Below are 20,961 nucleotides of genomic sequence, written 5' to 3'. Positions count from 1 at the left end.
GCATCAATTTATTACGCAGAGATTTTACAACAATGGATCTCCGCATCAAGCCTGATCGACTGCAGCTGCACCCTCAAGCAGACAACGCCAAGTCGGCCTTCGCATATTGGCTAGCTTGTTTTGAAGCCTACATCGGATCTGCGACAGAACAACCCTCAGAGGGACAGAAGCTCCAGATCCTGTACACGCGGCTGAGCTCCAATATCTTCCCCTCATCCGGGACGCGCCTACCTACGCTGAGGCCATGGCGCTACTGAAGTAGAACTACACTCAGCAGACCAGCAAAATCTATGCCAGGCACCTCCTGTCCACGTGGCATCAACTCCCCGGATGACTCTGTGGAAGATTTCTGGCGTGCCCTGCACGCCCTGGTGAGGGACTGCGATTGCCAGGCCGTTTCAGCCATTGAATATTCTGAACTCCTAATTAGGGACGCTTTCGTTACGGGCATAGGGTCAGCGTACATCCGGCAGTGCCTCTTAGAAGGGGCTACCCTCGACTTTGCGGTGACCAAGAAACTCACAATCCCACTAACGGTTGCCTCACGTAATGTACACGCGTACGCTCCAGACCGCACAGCGCCCCCCCCCTCCTGGACATCATGGACCCTGCCAGCAAACACCCCATTGTGGACCCCACCAACGACCGCCCCCAGCCAACCCCAAGCCTGCGCCGTGCGGCAGCCAACCAACCCTGGGGGACACAAGTGCTACTTCTGCGGACAGACAAAGCACCCCCGGCAGCGCTGCCCGGCACGGAGTACGCTCTGCAAGGCCTGCGGGAAGAAAGGACATTTTGCTGCTGTGTGCCAGGCCCGCTCGATTCGGCCCATGGGCGCCACCATCTTCCCCAGCTCAGAACACGTGCGGCCCGTCAGCGCCGCCATCTTGCTCACCTCAGGGCACATGGGCGCCTCCATCTTGCTTGCCTCAGGACACATGCGGCCCATGGGCGCCACCATCTTTAACGTCTCAGGACCGCTGCTCGTTGGGCACCTCATCGGGCCGCTCATCGCCTGCAACTGCCGCCGACCAGCCAGAAGTCTTCCAACACCAGCCACGTCTCACCTCCATCACGATCGACCAGTCCCGACCTCACGACCGCACAACCTCGCATCCGCGTCGACGAGAGTGAAGGTCGATGGGCACAAGACATCATGCCTTCTGGATTCGGGGAGCACTGAGAGCTTCATCCACCCTGATACGGTAAGGCGCTGCTCCCTCACGGTACACCCCATTAACCAGAAAATCTCCCTGGCCTGCGGTTCCCACTCCGTGGCGATCCGGGGGTACTGCACTTCCACCCTCACCATCCAGGGCGTAGAGTTCAGCAGCTTCCGGCTCTACATCCTCCCCAACCTCTGCGCTGCCTTGCTACTCGGCCTGGACTTCCAGTGTAACCTCCAGAGTCTAACCGTGAAATTTGGCGGGCCCCTACCACCCCTTACTGTCTGCGGTCTCACGACCTTTAAGGTCGACCCGCCTTCTCTGTTTGCATACCTCACTCCGGATTGTAAACCCGTCGCCACGAGGAGCAGACGTACAGTGCCCAGGACAGGACCTTCATCAGGTCTGAGGTCCAGCGGCTGCTACGGGAAGGTATTATCGAGGCCAGCAACATCCCCTGGAGAGCCCAAGTGGTAGCTGTGAAAACTGGGGAGAAAAACAGGATGGTCGTTGACTACAGTCAGACCATCAATCGGTACATGCAGCTCGACGTGTATCCCCTCCCATGCATATCTGATATGGTCAATCAGATTGCACAGTACCGGGTCTTTTCAGCAGTGGAACTGAAATCTGCCAACCACCAGCTCCCCATCCGCAAGGCGGACCGCCCGCACACCGCGTTTGAAGCGGACAGCTGCCTTTACCACTTCCTTAGGGTTCCCTTCGGCGTCACTAACTTGGTCTTCCAATGGGAAATGGACCAAATGGTTGACCAGTACGGACTGCGGGCCACCTTCCCGTACCTGGATAATGTCACCATCTGCGGCCACGACCAGCAGGACCACAACGCCAACCTTTCTAAATTCCTCCACACCGCCAAACTCCTCAACCTAACGTACAACAAGGAGACGTGGGTGTTCAGCACTAACCGATTAGCCATCCTCGGCTATGTGGTTCAAAATGGAGTTCTAGGGCCCGACCCCAATCGCATGCCCCCCCTCATGGAACTCCCCCTTCCTCACTGCCCCAAGGCCCTCAAACGATGTCTGGGGTTCTGCTCGTACTATGCCCAGTTGGTCCCTAACTATGCGGACAAGGCCGGCCCACTCATTCACTCCACCGTTTTCCCACTGACAGCCGAGGCTCACCAGTCCTTCAACCGTATCAAGGCCAACACCGCCAAGGTCGCGATGCACGCGGTCGACGAGACTCTCCCCTTCCAAGTCGAGAGCGATGCATCAGACATCGCTCTGGCCGCCACCCTCAACCAGGCAGGCAGGCCCGTGGCATTCTTTTCACGCACCCTCCATGCCTCCGAAATTTGGCACTCCTCCGTCGAGAAGGAGGCCCAAGCCATCGTAGAAGCTGTGCGACATTGGAGGCATTACCTGGCCGGCAGGAGATTCACTCTCCTCCCTGACCAAAGGTCGGTTGCCTTCATGTTCAATAACACACAGAGGGGCAAGATCAAAAATGATAATATCTTGAGGTGGAGGATCGAGCTCTCCACCTACAATTATGAGATTTCGTATCGCCCCGGTAAGCTCAACGAGCCCCCCCGATGCCATATCCCGAGGTACATGTGCCAGCGCACAAGTGGAGCGACTCCGGACCCTGCAAGATGATCTCTGTCACCCAGGGGTCACTCGGTTTTTTCACTTCATAAAGGCCCGCAATCTGCCCTACTCCATCGAGGAGGTCAGGGCTATCAGAGAGACTGCCAGGTCTGCGCGGAGTGTAAACCGCATTTCTACCGGCCAGACCGAGCGCACCTAGTGAAGGCCTCCCACCCCTTTGGACACCTCAGAGTGGATTTCAAAGGGCCCCTCCCATCCACCGACCGAAACATGTACTTTCTTAACGTGGTCGCCGAATGCTCCAGATTCCCCTTCGTCGTCCCATGCCTCGATCTGACGTCTGCCACCATCATCAAAGCCCTCAACACCATCTTTGCTCTGTTTGTTTCCCTGCCTACGTCCACAGCGACCGGGGGTCCTCATTTATGAGTGATAAGCTGTGCCAGTACCAGCTCAGCAAGGGCATTGCCTCGAGCAGGACGACCAGTTACAACCCCTGGGGAAAAGGGCAAGTGGAACGGGAGAATGGGACAGTCTGGAAGGCCGTCCAGCTGGCCCTCCGGTCCAAAAATCTCCCGGCCTCCCGCTGGCAAGAGGTCCTCCCCGACGCCCTTCACTCCATTCGGTCGCCTTTGCAACGTGACTAATGAAACCCCTCATGAACATCTCTTTGCCTTCCCCAGGAAGTCCACCTCCGGGGTTTTGCTCCCAACGTGGCTGGCAGCTCCAGGACCCGTTCTCCTCCGCAAGCACGTGCGGCTCCACAAGGCAGACCCGTTGGTTGAGAGGGTACAGCTACTCCATGCGAACCACAGTACGCCTACGTGGTGTACCCTGACGGCCGCCAAGACACTCTCTCCCTCAGGCACCTGGCGCCAGCTGCGTTCCCACACCACCCCTTCTGCCCCGACGCCACCCTTTCTCCCCCAGCGCACCTCACCACAGCCCCCACTCTAGGAAGATCCATCCTCCCCTTGGTCCCACCCGGGGATGAAGATGAGGTCGACACGCTCCTGTAGTCACCGGCGACCGAACCGATGCCTGCATCGCCACCCGGACTGCGGCGCTCACAATGGAGGATCAAGGCGCCCGATCGTCTGAATTTGTAAACTTTTCCTAAAATGTTAACCTATACCTGTAACTAGTCTTCCACCACATCCGCTGGACTCTTTTTTTTTTTAACAGGGGGTGAATGTGGTAGTCACCACTGTTGTGTGTGTGTGTGTGTGTGTGTGTATATATATATATCGCATATGAGGTGTATTACGGTAAGGTTGTACTACAGGTAGGGGGTAGATCCCTGCCTGCTGGCTCCGCCCAGTAGGCGGAGTATAAATGTGTGGACTCTCCGAGCTGCAGCCAGTTCGGCAGCAGCTGCGGGAGGCTACACATCTCTGCGTAATAAAGCCTCGATTACGCTCTACTATTGTCGCGTCGTAATTGATAGTGCACCAGGCAACAGATAAACTGAAACGGGGGCAGAATTAGACTATTAGAGGTGGTAACAGACTGTCTTAGTGATGAAATGGGTATGTTCTGGAAACTCATTTTTGTGTACAAATATGGTGATGAAAAGTCAGATTGAGCCTCATACAGTTGTAAAGGCGAGATTTGGAGCTGGTGTGTCTGGAGAAGAGAGTTCATGGCCAGAACTGAAGACCATGGCTTTGGTGATCTCAATATGTAATTGGTAGATATTTTGCTTGTCCAGTACAGGATATCAGACAAGCAGCAAGTCAATGTAGAGGTTGAGAGCGGTGATAGTGAGATAGAGCTGGGTGGCTTCAGCTTACATGTGAAAATTGACACTATGTTTTTAGTTGATGAGGCAAGGAGAAACATGAACCTTTAGAGGACACCTGAGGTAATGGTGCAGGGGTGGGTTATGTAGTCAAGCCTCTGGGGAAGGACATGATCCCTTCTGACTCAGAAATGAGTGTTATACTGAGCCAACGGCAACACTGACATAATAAATGTTACTTTTTAACCGCAAAGAGTTAGCTTTAACTATGAGTTTCTTAATTATTGTTTACCAAATAAATATTACTATTTGGTGGTTGTTTAATTTGATCTCTGGGAAACTTAACAGAAATCACCACCAATTGAAACAATTATTTTCTGTTTCCACAGTAGAATGGGTCTGTGTATTCCTGGTTTATTTGCTGTACTTAGCATCTTTGTGGAGCCAATAGCAGCTTACGCAAATGGTCAGGTGACCATTGCTTGTGACACCATGTCGCCAAACCATGGATATTTTCCTCAGAAATCGTCGGGCCCTGCCATTATCACAGTGGACAAAGATGTATTCACCTCAAAGGACCAAATAAAAGGTGTGGATATTTTTTTAACAGCCCAAACATTTTTTTCAAATTTTATGTTACAATCGTTAACTTGCGATTATATTAATTTGATCAGTGCAAATCCATTTGATCAGTGTTGAAGCAAAATGTGTCACAGTATAGATTATTTGGTACGATATTCAGTAATATTTGGAATGCTTTCTGTTGTTTGTAGTTTGATGCAGCTGAATAATTTCCTAGATCATTCCTTAATTTGACAGCTGGCTCAATGGCAGCCAATTTGAGAGGCTACCTCCATGAAGATGGTGATAGTCTTGATAAAGAAAGCCACATACTACCCAAGCTTTCCATCTTGCACTTATCAAGGATAGTTTGCAAGAAATTACCAAACTATAATGGGGGAACAACAATTTATAATGCATATATAGAAAATGGCAGCAGGAGGAGCCCATTCGGCCCTTCTAGCCTGCTCCGCCATTCATTATAATCATGGCTGATCATCAAGTTCAATACCTTGACCTCGCCTTCCCCCCATATCCCTTGATTCCTTTAGCCCCACCGTAGCACAGTGTTTAGCACTGCTGCTTCACATGCCAGGGTTCCAGGTTTGATTCCCGGCTTGGGTCACTGTCTGTGCGGAGTCTGCACATTCTCCCTGTGTCTGCGTGGATTTCCTCCGGGAGCTCCGGCTTCCTCTCACAAGACGTGGGCCGAAATTCTCCGCCGGCATAATTCTCCATTATGCCGGCGCCCGGGGGTTTCCCGACGGCGTGGGGCTGCCCCACAATGGGAAACCCCATTGACCGGCCGGCGTAATGGAGAGTACTGCCGGCCGATCGGGGCAGAAATGTCACGGGGCGGAGAATCCCGGTCGTGATGCTAGGTAAATTGGACATTCTGAATTCTCCCTCAGTGTATCCAAACAGGTGCCGGAATGTGGCGACTAGGGGCTTTTCATAGTGGCTTCATTGCAGTGTTAACGTAAGCCTACTTGTGACAATAATAAAGGTTATTATTATCTCCTTCTTGAAATGACACAATGTTTTGGCCTCAACTACTTTCTGTGGCAGTGAATCCCATCAATTCACCACAGTGAAGACATTTCTCCTCACCTCAGTCCTAAAAGGTTTACCCCCTTATCCCCAAACTGTAACCCCTAGTTCTGGACTTGGGATAACTATCTGAGTGGTTTTCTCTACTTTTATTGGGGAGATGCCTTCTGCCGTTTGTCACCACTTCTCTTGGTATACTCCAGAATGCAGTGATGCCTGCATGTTGAATGTTTGTTTCCATACTCTGACAATGTTTCCCCTTGGTTTCAGTTACCCTCACTGTGAGACAGTCTGGAACTTCATTCCAAGGATTTTTTATACAAGCACGCGATGCTGCTGACCTAAACGACGGGCCTGTTGGAACTTTTAGTCTTATTGATAAGGCCTCCCAGCTTCTGACATGTGGAGATGCAAAAGTGTGTAACTGCATTGTTAATTCTAAATGAATTACTGAATTTCTTAAAAAAAAGCCAAATTGAAATTTTGTATAGTTGGTCAGAAAAGCTGAAAATGGCATCATTTTAAATTTATGTAAAAGGTGTCTTGGGCACGGGGGAAAAGCAAATGATCTGAAGTGATGGCGAAATGTAGATTTCCCAAGCTGGATGAACTAGAATGGGCTCAAAGGCCTTCCTCATCCAAATTTATTCTGTATCGTGCACAGCACTTTTTAAAAACCACAATGGAGACCACTGGCAAAGCCAGCAATTGTTGCCCATCCCTACTTCCTATTGAACTGTGACGATTTCTAAGCAGTTAAGAGTCTACCACATTGCTGTGGACCTGGACTCCCATGTAGACCAGATCAGGTAAAGATGGAAAATATCTTTCCTCAAAGGAATTAGTGAACCAGATGAAATGAAAGTCACCATAATCCCCAGGGCCATTGGCTGCTCTCCCCTTTTGTGAGAGAGCTGACTGGTAGCGATTTAACCTGAGGGTCACCACCAGATGGGTTATATGACAATTGATGATAGTTTCATAGTCGCCATTATTGAGGTGGGCTTTCAATACTGGGGGCATGATCTACTGGCTGCATTACGCCCGAGAGGCAGCACGGCCGGTAGATTCCAGGCGAACCCTCTTCCAGGATCTACCTGGCTCGCCAAGCATCGCGGGATCTAATGCAATCTGGTGAGACGTCACATTGTGAATCCCACCCATTGTGGTTGGATCACTTTTCAGCAATTCTGCATGAGTGAGACTGCTAGTCTCGCTCTAATATGCTCTCCCACGATCTACCCAAGGCATTGGGATCTAACTCCTTCGCCTTGGAGACCTCGGGCAATAGCCATTCAGTGCTGGTCTCCTAGGGGGTCTCCCTCTAGGCAGGCTGGCACCTTGGCATTGTGCTCCGAGAGGTGGGAAACACTCGGCTAAATTTGCTTGTTATGGGCCTCTATTCCTATTGGGGTAGATTGCGCTCTACATTTTAATTGAGTTTAAATTTCACCAGGGATGCCAGGGATTTGATTTATTGTCAGGTGTACTGAGGTACAGTTTTGTTCTGCATACAGTTCACACAGGCATTGGATGAAGCATACCGAGTGTAGTGCTACTCGGTAGTGAAGATGTGTGAAGATATCAGGTCAATCCATAAGAGGGTCATTCAGGAGTCTGATAACAATGGGGAAGAAGATGTTTTTGAACCTGTTAGCCCGTGTTCTCAGACTTGTGTATCTGCTGCCTGATGGAAGAGGTTGGAAGAGAGAATAACTCGGGTGGGAGGGGTCTCTGATTTTGCTGCCCGCTTTCCCAAGGCAGCGGGAGGTGTAGACAGAGTCAATTTTGTGTGATGGACTGGGCTGTGTTCACAACTCTCTTATGGTCTTGGGCTGAACAGTTGTGATACCAGGCTGTGATGCAGCCAGATAGGATGCTTTCTATGGTGCATCTGTAAAAATTGGTAAGAGTCAATGTGGACATGCCAAAGTTCCTTACTTTTCTGAGGAGGTATAGGCACTGTTATGCTTTCTTGGTCGTAGCGTCGTCGTGGGTGGACCAGGACAGATTGTTGATGATGTGCACACCTCAGAATTAGAAGCTGTCAACCATCTCCACCTCGGCACCATTGATGCAGACAGGGGTGTGTACGATACTTCACTTCCTGAATTCAATGACCAGCTCCTTAGTTTTGCTCATGTTGAGGGAGACACTACGCCACTCGGTTCCTATACTCTGATGTATCATTGTTCGAGATCCGACCCCCTACGGTCGCATCATCAGCAAACTTGCAGATGGGGTTGGAGCCAAATTATGCCACACATTGAATCCCTTTGAATGGGATTTGAATTTGTGTTCCCCAGAGCATTAGCCTGGACTGGCTGGATTACTAGTCCAGTAATATTAATACAGTGCCATCATCTTCCTCCTATGTTTCCAGTCGAACAACAGCTTGCCTTCAACATAAAGTCAATTTGTGATCAGCCATACATAGAAATTTTATGGATTCTTTGAATATTAGAGACTTAGTCTAGACATCAAGTAAAAATATGAAGCGTTTTGATGCACTGAACATATTTGTTGTATGAAGCCAGCTTGTATTGAGGATTTTGCTTTTGTCTCTCTTCCACAGGATTCCGCAGTCAGTCACACGAGCGCATCTGGAAAGCACACAATTGTGGTGCTGTGGAATCCGCCGGTAACAAAACGAGGTCACGTCCAATTCCTGTAAGCATTGCAGTACATTTGATAAATAGAATTCACTGGATTAAACATCTCTCTCTTCGTAATAAAATTAAGATAGCTTTCCACATTGTTCAGTCGTGAGTGTTTGGTCTAAAATGGGGGTGCAAATTGTAAGTTAGTGTAAATGTGAGCGCATGAGGGATTTCCAGACTGTCACAATTTATTGTGATGAGAATTATAGATATATATCTCCAGTACTGTTTTTATCCATCAGTGACCCGACAATCCAGAGTAAAGGAATTTAGATTCTCTGAAGCATCAGGAACCCTGCTACCCTATTGCCGGGCAGTGTACAAAGATGTACCTTTATTGCACTGGAGGGTCTGCATCTTTAATTAACTCTTGGGGTTGATTTTTTTGCTTATCATTTGTAGCGAAACCAGAAACACTTGTCAGGTTTGGGCTCTTCTCGGATAACTCTGAAGCATTCAGAGAGTTTAGCTCAAGAGAAGGAGATGTGGGGCTAGATTCTTCGGGCGCTGAGGCTGAAATCGCATTCGGCGATCCGTCGGTGAATCAAAGTTCTCAACCAGATCAGGGGCGCGCCCCTTTCACAACGCTCCATCTCCTCCAGAGCGACTTACTCGGAGAATACGGCGCGCGACATATCGACGGCCTCAGCACGTTGCCTGAGGCCCACACCCCGCGGCTCCGCCTCTGACCGACGGAGATCCCAACAGCGTTGGTCATGTGTGGTCTCAACCATCAGGAACTCAGCGTGGCAGCTGCGGACTCAGTCAAGAGCCGCCGCAGTCGGGGTAGGGCCGATCTGCGGGCAGGGGGGACTTTATCAGGGGCTGGGGGCACTGTGGGGGGGATGGCCCGCAAATGCGCGAGCCAGCCAAATGGAGGGCACGATTTTTCAGGCCAGGCCCGCGAGACCCCCGCCATGTTGCACGGCATCGCCACTGCAGGCTGCCACATGCGCATGTGTGGCCATGGACCCGGCAATTCTCCGGGCTGTATCAGCTAGACCGGCTGCTCTACGCTGCCTCTAGCTACACGGAGGATCAGTGGCCATTTTGCGCCGAACTTCCGGGCGTAAAGCACCACCGTTCCCACGCGGCGTGAGGGTATAGCCTCACAATCGGAGAATCCAGCCCCTGGTCTCCATTGAGATTTGGAGGTGGCCAAACAGGTTTGTATCAAGAGTTTAGCAAAGGAGATTGACCCCCACCCTCCCCTTCATCCACTGGTAAGTGTTTGCCTTGTTTTCTGACTAAAGAAGGGCAAAGCAAGACTGAAATTCGTCCTTAACTTCACCTTTCTTCATTTCAGGGTCACGGTGGTTCAGAAGTTCAACATTTACTGGGTGAAATTACGTGGTCCAGTGATTTCTCAACTAAACGCCCCTCCTCTACCAGCACAGACTATAACAGAAGCTCCGCAAATCTTGCCAATTACCTCCCAGTTGACGAAACCAGTAAGTGCCCTCCAAATAGATTCAGGATAAGATGTTGGATTTCAAGGGGGAAAGAGACGAAACAGGATGTTTAGAATTAATTTTTCTCCATGTTTTAAGTGGATACGTGGATGAGTTTCTGAATTTGCGCTAAAATTAAATGTTATTTTATGAAAATGTGCCTTTCTGTCACACTTTAACTGGCCCAAAAGGTGAAATTCAATTTCAATTAATGTGGAAACCTATCTTGGGATTTCTCAATAACGGAACAGAATTCCTACTGGCAGCATCATTCCAGAAAAGCAGGACATAGAATCATAGACTTTACAGTGCAGAGGGAGGTCATTCAGCCCATCGGGTCTGCACCAGCCCTTGGACAGAGCTCCCTACCCAAGCCCACACCTCTGGATCCCGGCTGAGTGTGGAGGTGCTGGACACTGTCTGCAGCCGGCACGCCGGGTTCCTGACGTGGTTCGCGCCGTCGGGAACTCGGCCCATCGGGGGCAGAGCAACATGGGTCGACTGGCCATGACGCCCCAATGGTATTGAAATGCCACGTGGCGTGTGGGTAATGATGGCGCGGGTTTGGAGGGTGTGGAACATTGCGGATAGGCGTCAAACTGGCACTGGCTCTGATTCCGGCATCAGAATCCATTCTCCGCCTGATTGCCGATCACGATTTCGCCGTTGGGCTACAGAGAATCCAGCCCCTGATGATTGGTTGCAGTGAATGATTCTGATCAATGTAGAAAATTTGACTGGTTCTCAGACTTTTTGTGTCAAGTAATCGATTCGCCCCAGCAGAAGAGTTTGTGAGATGTCATGCTGTGCCAAATCAGGCCCAAATCAGGCTTTCCAAAACCCTTTTAGTGAGAATTTCCCTGGGATTCTCTCAATCTCCTGCTTTAACTTTGGGCATTCCGGATTTTAACCACTGCACTGTTCCTTTGGCGAACACATCGATTTTCCACCTGGCATCATTGATGCCTATTTCCAGGCATATCATTTGATGAGGGTACCACCTCTTTAAATCAGCTGTGTACATGGAAATAATTTTAAATTATTTTTGTAATGAACTGTTATGGACCAGGGTTTAGAGAACCCCAATGTGTATCATGGAGTTCACCTGACCCACAACCTTTGCTAGATTGTGGTATGGGGAGCACACGGCCCACTCTACAGCAGAAAAGGAAAAGTATTTTTTAAAGCAAAACAATGTTTATTCTATGAACTCAACTTAGCCTTTTTAAAACATACAGTGAACATCTTAGCAACCATCAATTCAAATACAATCCCCAAAGAATACAACACTAAGTAATCCTTTAAGCTTTCCTTTAACATCCATAAGACTTAAAACATCTTTTATCAAAAGCACATCAGGTTAAAGTCACTGCTGTTATTAGTTTCAAATCACCAGGATCGATTTACAGTCTTTAGATTTCAGAGACTCTAATACACCTTCTGGCGGTGACTGCAGCTATCCAGCTCTGAAAACGAAACTAAAACACACCCAGCAGCAAGCAGCCTAAAACAAAAGTAAAAAGCTGACGGACAGCCCAGCTTCACCCCCTCTCTGATATTACTGCAGTAATAAACACACATTTCTTAAAGGTACACTCACTACAGATATTTATATACACACAGATTGAAAACACCCATTTCTTCAAGGTACTCTCACATGACATGAACGTTTAAAACAATGGAAAAATGTGTTATGCTCAGTCACCAACTGTGTGGAAATGATCCATTTTAGCTTGTTCTGTTGCCAGTTCAATGTGACAGAATGCGGCAGTAAAACATTCTGTCTGCGGGATCCCTTTGGATGTGACCCTGAGCTGGATCGATTGTGCTTCTTCCTCTCCTTCAAAATGCAAGAATCTTCAGTGCTGTTTGAGTTGAGTGGACCTTCGCATGGTTACATTTCTTTCGCCCTGTCAGATGACAAATGGATGGTCAGTATCATAGGAATTTAAAATTCTCCTTGTATTGGATGAAGGCAGTTGCTAATATTTACAATGTTTTGGGATCTGCTGATATGACAATCATTACATACATCGATACATAGGAGCAGGAGGAGGCCTTTTGGCCCTTTGAGCCTGCTCCGTCATTCATCCCGATCATGGCTGATCATCCAACTCAATAGCCTAATCCTGCTTTCTCCCCATAGCCTTTGATCTCATTCTCCCCAAGTGCTATATCCAGTCGCCTCTTGAGTATTTTTAAAGTTTTAGCATTAACCACTTCCTGTGGCAATGAATTTCACAGGCTCACCACTCTTTGTGTGAAGAAATGTCTTCTTTTCTCAGTCCGAAATGGTTTACCCTGAATCCTCAGACTGTGACCCCTGGTTCTGGACACAACCATCATTGGTAACATCTTCCCTGCATCCACCCTGTCTAGTCCTGTTAGAATTTTATAAGTCTCTACGAGATCCCCCCTCATTCTTCTGAACTCCAGCGAGAACAATCCCAACCTAGATTTCATAGAATTTACAGTGCAGAAGGAGGCCATTCGGCCCATCGAGTCTGAACCGGCTCTTTGAAAGAGCACCCTACCCAAGCAAACACCTCCACCCTATCCCCACAATCCAGTAACCCCACCCAACACGAAGGGCAATTTTGGACACGAAGGGCAATTTAGCATGGCCAATCCACCGAACCTGCACATCTTTGGACTGTGGGAGGAAGCCGGAGCACTCGGAGAAAACCCACGCAGACACGGGGAAAATATGCACACTCTGCACAGACAGTGGTCCAAGCCGGGAATCGAACCTGGGACCCTGGAGTGTGAAGCAATTGTGCTAACCACTATGCTACCCTGCCCCAAAGACCGAGTCAATCTCTCCTCATATGACAGTCCCGCCATCCCTGGAATCAGTCTGGTAAACCTTTGCTGCACTCCCTCGAGAGCAAGAACATCCTTCCTCAGAGCAGGAGACCAAAACTGCACACAATACTCCAGGTGTGCTGTTCAAACTGCACACAATACTGCAGGTGTGCTGTTCAAACTGCACACAATACTCCAGTTCAATCCACTCCATCTCTCTCTTAGCCCTGGCTCTTGTTGGAAACCTCCTACCGAGTAGAGAGTTGTCAGTATTCTTGCTCACCGATATCTGCAGAGTTTCACTTTTGAGCATTTAACATTTAGGTGTCTTCAGTATGTGGGTGAGAATGTTTATTGAAACCAACTCCTGTTAAGTTAAAACAACTGTGCAGGTTCAGAGGCAGTTTATAAACCAGGTTTTGACACTCCAATGTGAGACTACCTTTTTCTATAATCAGATCAAGTCTTAATTCCAACAATACTTAACACCATCCAGAACAAATCAGTCCGCTTGATTGGCACCCCATCCATCACCTTCAGCATTCATTCCCTCCACCACCGAGGCTGCAGTCTGTACCGTTTACATGATGCATTGCAGCAAGTACCTTAGATTCATGTCGCATTACATTCACCCCCCCATCATCTGGCCTGGTCTTGAGAAGTCCTACCAACTGTCCTGGCTTGAGACAATTCACACCTCTTTAATCTGTGATTATCCCTCTCTCCAGTTGCTCCGTCTGGATCTGTAAAGAATTAATTACCTGCAAAGACTCACATTCAAAGTATCGTCTTGCATCTTTGACTTTGTCTATATATAGGTTTCTGGAACCCATCTTCTCATTCACCTGAGGAAGGAGCAGTGCTCCGAAAGCTAGTGATTCAAAATAAACATGTTGGACTTTAACCTGGTGTTGTAGGACTTCTTACTGTGCTCACCCCAGTCCAACGCCAGCATCTGGGCAGTTAAGGGCAGCATGGTAGCATGGTGGTTAGCATAAATGCTTCACAGCTCCAGGGTCCCAGGTTCGATTCCCGGCTGGGTCACTGTCTGTGTGGAGTCTGCACGTCCTCCCCGTGTGTGCGTGGGTTTCCTCCGGGTGCTCCGGTTTCCTCCCACAGTCCAAAGATGTGCGGGTTAGGTGGATTGGCCATGCTAAATTGCCCGTAGTGTCCTAAAAAGTAAGGTTAGGGGGGGGGGGGGGGTTGTTGGGTAGCGGGTATAGGGTGGATACGTGGGTTTGAGTAGGGTGATCATTGCTTGGCACAACATCGAGGGCCGAAGGGCCTGTTCTGTGCTGTACTGTTCTATGTTCTATCTCCACATCATATACTTTTTTTACTGTGAATCGAACAATTTGACAGCCATAATGGTTTCAGTATTAACAAATGCCAACATTTAAATTCTAAGACTCATTGCATTTACTGGAATGATGAATTACAAGCAATCAAATGTTTAAAACTGGTTATTAACATTTGAAATAAACTCCACAACTTATCTGGTGACCTATCTTTGACTGGAACTGCCAGCTGAACTAGGCAAAACATTTAATGACATTTCTGCATTTAGCCTGGTTGGAGTTTGCAGCGACTACAGCAGTATTGGTAACAGGACTATAGGTCATTCCCCATCATTGTCAGGGAACTACTGCCTCATTTCTGCCCCTCAGAATACACCCCATCCTCCACCCACTCACCCAATCCCATAAAACATTGAAAAACTCAGGAGCAATCTTTTCCAAAAATCCCACAAGAAGTGTGAAAGAGCAAAGTTATGGTTGGACCAGTAACGAATTGTTACAGGATAATGACAAGGATGTAGAAGTCTGGAATGTATCTGTTGGCAGTAGAACCTTATTAAATTTTGGTCATAGAAAAGTAAACAGTGCACCTAAAATTAGTGCAAATCCATTAGGCGGTATATTGACAGAATGTGGCTTCGTTATTCCAAGTGTGATTTATATTTACTTAACAATCTTCTGTTACCAGGGTAATGATGACATCTATTTATGCATTGTAAATGACCAAAGTGTGCAGATCAATCCAGCCCATTCCACTGGCCGTTCACATCCAATATTGAACTCTCAGGTGGGTGCAGAAATGCTAACTTCCTAATTATGTTCTCAATTGATCTATATACCTGTCTGAATGAGGCAGGTCCTTACAAAGTTTCTGTGCACCTTTTAAAGATGAAGAGTGTCCTCATCCATCCCTCAAGTAACAGCACGAACACAGGGTTGGTCATTGCAGTTTGTGGCACCTGAAAATATGAAAATTGTAGGTTGCATTTTCTTGCATAGCAACAAGTGACTACAGCTCAAACATTGTTGGCGTAAACTAATGTTCCTCTGAAATTTGATAAAACATCATTTAGACGTAAGTAATTCTATTGACATACGTTTGCTTTGAGAAAATGGCATTGGAATTGAATATATTGTATAGAAAGAAGTGAAAACATAATGCAGGTGTATGGGGCAAAAGCTATGGAATGGAACTATTTTGGATAGCTCATTCTAAGGGCTGGCACAGGCAAAATGGATCAAGTGGTCTCTTCCTGTGCCATATCATCCAGCATTAATGTAGTTTAGATTATTGCCATGTTTAAATGTATTCTAAATTGGCTTCAAAAACTGGGCGCGATTCTCCGCAAATCCGGCGTGCCGTGAAGGCTGGCGTGAAACTGGCCGTGTTTCATGCCAGCCTCGGAGCTCCGTCCCAGGACCCGATTCTCCCCCCCGGGCGGGGCTAGTATCGGGGCCGGGGGAATCACGGCAACGCGGAGTTAGCGAACGTCGCTAACTCCGCCCGCCAAGAGCAATGCGGCTGACACGCACTATGACATCAGCCGCGCATGCGCGGATGACGTCATCACGCAGACACGTCAAACCCGCGCATGCGCGGGCCGTCATGACCCTCGGCCGCCCTGCGGACTGATCCTGCGGGCCGGCGGATGAACAAATAGTGCGTGGGTATCGGACCCGCTGCCCGCGATCGGTGCCCACCGATCGCAGGCCCATGCCACCCTTGGCACGGCCGTGCCAATCGGTGCCATGGTTGTCCGGGACGGGCACTTTGCGGCCGTTTTCACGAACGCTGAAAGCAGGTGTGATTGCAGCTGTGAAAACAGCCGTAAACTCCGCGGTTTTCGGCCCATCGGCCTGTGGAGAATTGCTGTTCGCCGTAAAAAAGGTATGGGGCGGCCGGAAAGGGGGGGGAGGGGGGGGGGGGGAGAATAGCGGGAGGCCGTGAAAATTGTCGGGAAGGCCCTCCCGCTATTCTCCGACCCGCCGTGGGCAGCGGAGAATCGCGCCCTATGTTTGAAATTAAAAATATGTTGGATTGAGTCCGGATGTGGCTCAGCTCACCTCATCAGATGATCGGGAGTTGAACAAAGAGTGAGGAGCTAAGTTAAAAGACATTTCTTTGCACAGGTAGCTTCTCGAGCACAGAGTGCTGTTTGTCAGAGCAATTGTCACAGAGATTGTTTCTTGCTTCTTTTCAGGGAAGAGTGGACAAGGATTCTCCCAGCTTCTCTGTCTCCATCACACCCGTTCTTAAAATGCATCATTCTATTCAGGTGCTTCTGACCTGTCTTTTTTTGCCTTCAACTGAAGACTCCTCCCCACTTATCACTCCCTCCCCACTCCCCTACCATACTTTACAGGGCCTTCAACCATATCTTCTCTATTTCGCATTTCTACCCCTTCCTCTCCATCCGAGAATCATGATACCATCATAACAGCACTTGTGTTCAACAGATCATCCGCTGCCCATTTCTGCCACACACGATGAGATGCTACCACCAAACACAACTTGCCCTCCCCTCACCTTTCAGCATTTTAAAGGGACCCTTCCGTCCGTGATACATTGGTTCACTTCCCAGTTTCCCCCAACGTCCCCTTCTCCTTCCCATGGCACCTTTCCATGCAAGAAAAGGAGATGCACCATCTGCTCTTTTACCTCTCCCTCTCTCATCATGAAGGCTCAAACACTCCTTCCAGATGAAACAACGATTCACTTGTACCTCTTTCGATTTAGTGTAATGTGATGTAATGTAAAGTCACCACAGTCCCAGGTGACCATAGGCTGCTTTCCCCTTTGAGAGCTTACTGGTAGTGATTTCACCTGAGGATCACCACATCTCAGATGAGGAACAAGCTGGAGAAGGCTGTGCCTTCATGAATAACCTCAACTGGTACGAGAACTGAACCTGCACTTTTTGCCTCTTGCAGCATTCCAATTCAGCTCAACGCAAGTTCAACGAACTACCCCCCCCCCCCCATCTTTCATCTGGGCACTTTACAGCCTTTAAGACATTTTCAGCTGGTAACCACTACCAATTTCTTTTCCTTGTTCTTTGCAAGTTTGTTTTCTCTCTTGATTTTCCTTTTCCCACCTTAGTTTTGCTTTTAGACTGCAGCTATGCAGGATCCTGCCATTCAAACCTCCTCTAGACATTTTGGGCAAGATCTACCTGCTGTGTTGCGCCCGAAAGGCAGCGTGGCATGGCCGGTTGATGCCCGGAGATCCCTCTTCCGCGATCTACCTGGCTTACATGCCTCGCGAGGTCGCGAGGTGAATCCCGCCCATTGTGGCACCTGTGGACCTTGCAAAGTTTTCCAGCATTCAATCTCATGCAATTCAACTCCGCCATTCAATCATGGCTGATATGTTTCTAATCCCCAATCTCCTGCCTTCTCCCCATAACCCATGATGCCGTTATTAATCAACAACCTATTGATCTCTGTCTTAAAGACACCTAGTGACTTGGCCTCCACAGCCTTCTGTGTCAGAGATGCACAGATTCACCACCCTCTGACTGAAGAAATTCCTCCTCATCTCTTGTTTTAAAGGAACACCACTTCAGTCTGAGGCTACACCTCAGGTTCTAGTTTCTCCTACTAGTGAAAACATCATCTCCCGTTCACTCTATCTAAGGCCCCATAGTATTCTGTGAATTTCAATGAGATCGTCCCTCATCCTCCTAAACTCCATTGAGTACAAACCCAGAGTCCTCAACCGTTCCTTATATGACAAATCTTTCATTCTGGAAATCATTCTTGTGAACCTCCTCTGGACCCTCTCCAAGGCTAGCATATTGTTCCTTGGATATGGGCCCAAAACTGCTCACAGTATTCCAAATGGAGTCTGACCAGAGTTTATATAGCCTCAACAAAATATCCCTGCTCTTGTATTCGAGCCCTCTCGACATGAATGCTAATATTGCATTTGCCTTCCTAATTGCCAACTGAACCTGCATGTTAACCTTAAGAGAATTCTGAACTAGGACTCCTAAGACCCTTTGTGTTTCTGATTTCCGAAGTCTTTTCCCATTTAGAAAATAGTCTGTGCCTCCATTCTTTCACCAAACTGTACAACCTCACTCTTTTCCACATTGTATTCCATCTGCCACTTCTTTGCTCACTCTCCTAACCTGTCCAGATCCTTCTGCAGCCTCTGCTTCCTCAACACAACCTGTCCCTCTACATATCTACATCTGGGGTCTTGTGCCAAAGTTGGGAGAGCTGTCTCACAGACTGATCAAGCAACAGTCTGACATAGTCATACACACAGAACCATACCTTACAGACAGTGTCCCAGATGCAGAACAATACCTTTCATTGTACCTTGGAACACATGACAATAAATCATTCCAAATCAAGCAGCACTTACCCAGCAATAACCTGCTCACGGATGGTCAGTTTGGGTTCTGCCAGGGTTATTCAGCTCCCTACCTCATTACAGCCGTTCACATTCAAGGACATTACCATTGTTGAATCCCCCACAAACGTCATCCTGGGGTTACCATTGATCAGAAACTGAACTGGACTAGCCATATTGATACTGTGGCTACCAGGGCAGGTCAAAGTTTAGGAATTCGAGGGCGAGTAACTCAGCTCCTGGCCCCCGAAAGCCTGTCCACCATCTATAGAATAATAATAATAATCACTTATTGTCACAAGTAGGCTTCAATGAAGTTACTGTGAAAAGCTCCTCTACAAGGCACAAGTCAGAAGTATAATGGAATACTCTCCACTTTCTTGGATGAGTGCAGCTCCAACAGCACTCTAGAAGCTCGACACCATCCAGGACAATGCAATCTGCTTGATTGCTCCCCCTTCCACAAATATTTAAACCCTCCACCATCAAACAGTGGCAGCCGTGTGTACCATCTACAAGATGCACTACAGTAATTCGCCAAGGTTCCTTAGACAGCACCTTCCAAACCCACAACCACTACCGGAAGGACAGAAACAGCAGACACCTGGGAACCCTAACTGGAGGTTGCCCTCCAAGTCACTCACCATCCTGACTTGGAAATATATCGCCGCTCCTTCACTGTCGCTGGGGCAAAATCCTGGCACTCCGTCCCCAACTGCACAGTGGGCACAGCTACAGCTCAGGGACTGCAGCGCTTCAAGGTGGGAAGCCCACCACCACCTTCCGAAGGGCAACCAAGGTTGGGCAATAAATGCTAGGCTAACCAGCGACGCCCACATCCCTTAAATGAATTTAAAATAGTTACGTTTCTTCTTTATCAGCTGTCCACCAGAGGGCCTTGAGCTCTGTACAGAGCTAACAATGCTCTGTGCTGCCGTGGATTCTCCTGAGCAGCTTTCTCCAGCAGCTTCTGTTGTGAGTTCTTGCCAGTAGGTACACTGTTTATTTGTGACTGTGGCTGTCTCACCCTTGTAACAAAATGATCAGCCTCCACAGTCCTCTTGCCTTGCTTAGCAACTTGAAAATGGAAGATGCTCCATTCTGTGAATTGACACCAAAACTACATACGTGTAGGACACTTGACATCAAGTCCAGGACACGTGACCTGCTCATTGCTGCTTCTATGGGTGGAAGACTGAATACAGCCTCATTTCTTTCTCATTTTAAAGCCAGTAGTAGCCACCATTCACAAGTTAAGGTGCCATTGGGAGCTTCCCGTGATCGGAAACACCGCGGCCGCGACCCTCCTGACAGCTGCCCATGACCTACCCACACTTTGGTCACAAAGTGCAGGTCACTACCCGTTGTGACCTGCACTTTGTAAAACCTTGTATTAATGAATTATCTGGAGTTGGCTCCCCCGCACCCCCACTAGGACGGCCCTTGCAGCCAGAACGGTGAGGTCCTGCTGGGTAGGATCATACACAAACAACGGCGGCGGAACTCGGCGGGCACTGAACCCGTCGAGCGTGGAGAATCGCTGAGGGGGCCCTTTAACGGCCCCTGACTGGCACTGCGGCGCGCGATTGACGCTGATTCTCCAGTCGCTGGAGAATGGGCGGCCCGGTGTCAGAGCGGCGTGACGGGATTCGAGGCATCCCCCCCCCCCCCCCCCCCCCCCCCCCCCCCCCCCGGGCGATTCTCAACCCGTCACGGGACCGGAGAATCCCGGCCAACAAGTGTAATTTTTGGTGAGAAAACCAGTGCGATTCCTGCCAGCCCCAGCGGCACAATGTGGATTACAATTTTCAGGCACTTTGAAAAGTTCCCCCCCCCCCACCCCCATGAACAATGTCTCCCAAGGTGCAAAGCATTAGAGCACTTCAGTGAAGTTTAAGCGGCTCCACAGTACTTGCTTTCATTCAATCCAGGAGGAAGGGAGCTAGATTTACTCGCTCCTAGATTTATGAAGGGAGCCCTCAGCCTTTTGCTGGATGCTGTGGCGAAGAGGCGAGCTATAATATACTACCGGGCTAGCAGGTAGCCTTCTGGCAAGGTGACGAACTCTGCCCGAGAGAGGTAGCAGCACTGCTCGGTGCCAGTAGCCTGATTAAGAGGACGAGGGTGCATTGCAGAAAAAAGATGAATTACCTACTCCGATCAACCTTGGCAAGTGCTTCTTGTCTTCGCGCTGCACTGCACCAGTTGGAATGTCCAGACAGTGCCAGGTGTCATTGACCTCTGACCTGCCAGGCATCCAGCTCACATTATCCCCATTTGTGTTCCTGCAGG

General features: G+C 48.9%; 1 protein-coding gene across 12 annotated transcripts in view; it reads left to right on the top strand.

Annotated features, from left to right (window-relative positions):
* Window positions 1-20,961, top strand: part of frrs1b (ferric-chelate reductase 1b) — a 133,613-nt gene that overhangs the window by 67,326 nt on the left and 45,326 nt on the right. For 7 of the 12 annotated variants that reach the window (XM_038793937.1, XM_038793940.1, XM_038793939.1 and 4 more), the window contains 6 exons: window positions 4,874-5,073; window positions 6,366-6,511; window positions 8,671-8,765; window positions 10,062-10,206; window positions 11,955-12,137; window positions 14,998-15,096. In XM_038793937.1, the coding sequence (XP_038649865.1) occupies window positions 4,874-5,073; window positions 6,366-6,511; window positions 8,671-8,765; window positions 10,062-10,206; window positions 11,955-12,137; window positions 14,998-15,096 (868 nt within the window). The remainder of the gene's footprint in view (window positions 1-4,873; window positions 5,074-6,365; window positions 6,512-8,670; window positions 8,766-10,061; window positions 10,207-11,954; window positions 12,138-14,997; window positions 15,097-20,961) is intronic. The other 5 variants (XM_038793938.1, XM_038793941.1, XM_038793936.1 and 2 more) reach the window with 2 other exon arrangements.

Source organism: Scyliorhinus canicula, chromosome 4, assembly GCF_902713615.1.
Source record: "Scyliorhinus canicula chromosome 4, sScyCan1.1, whole genome shotgun sequence".
Taxonomy (NCBI): domain Eukaryota; kingdom Metazoa; phylum Chordata; class Chondrichthyes; order Carcharhiniformes; family Scyliorhinidae; genus Scyliorhinus; species Scyliorhinus canicula.
Note: the sequence above shows the minus strand (reverse complement) of the source record. Positions and strands in the feature narration are given on the sequence as shown.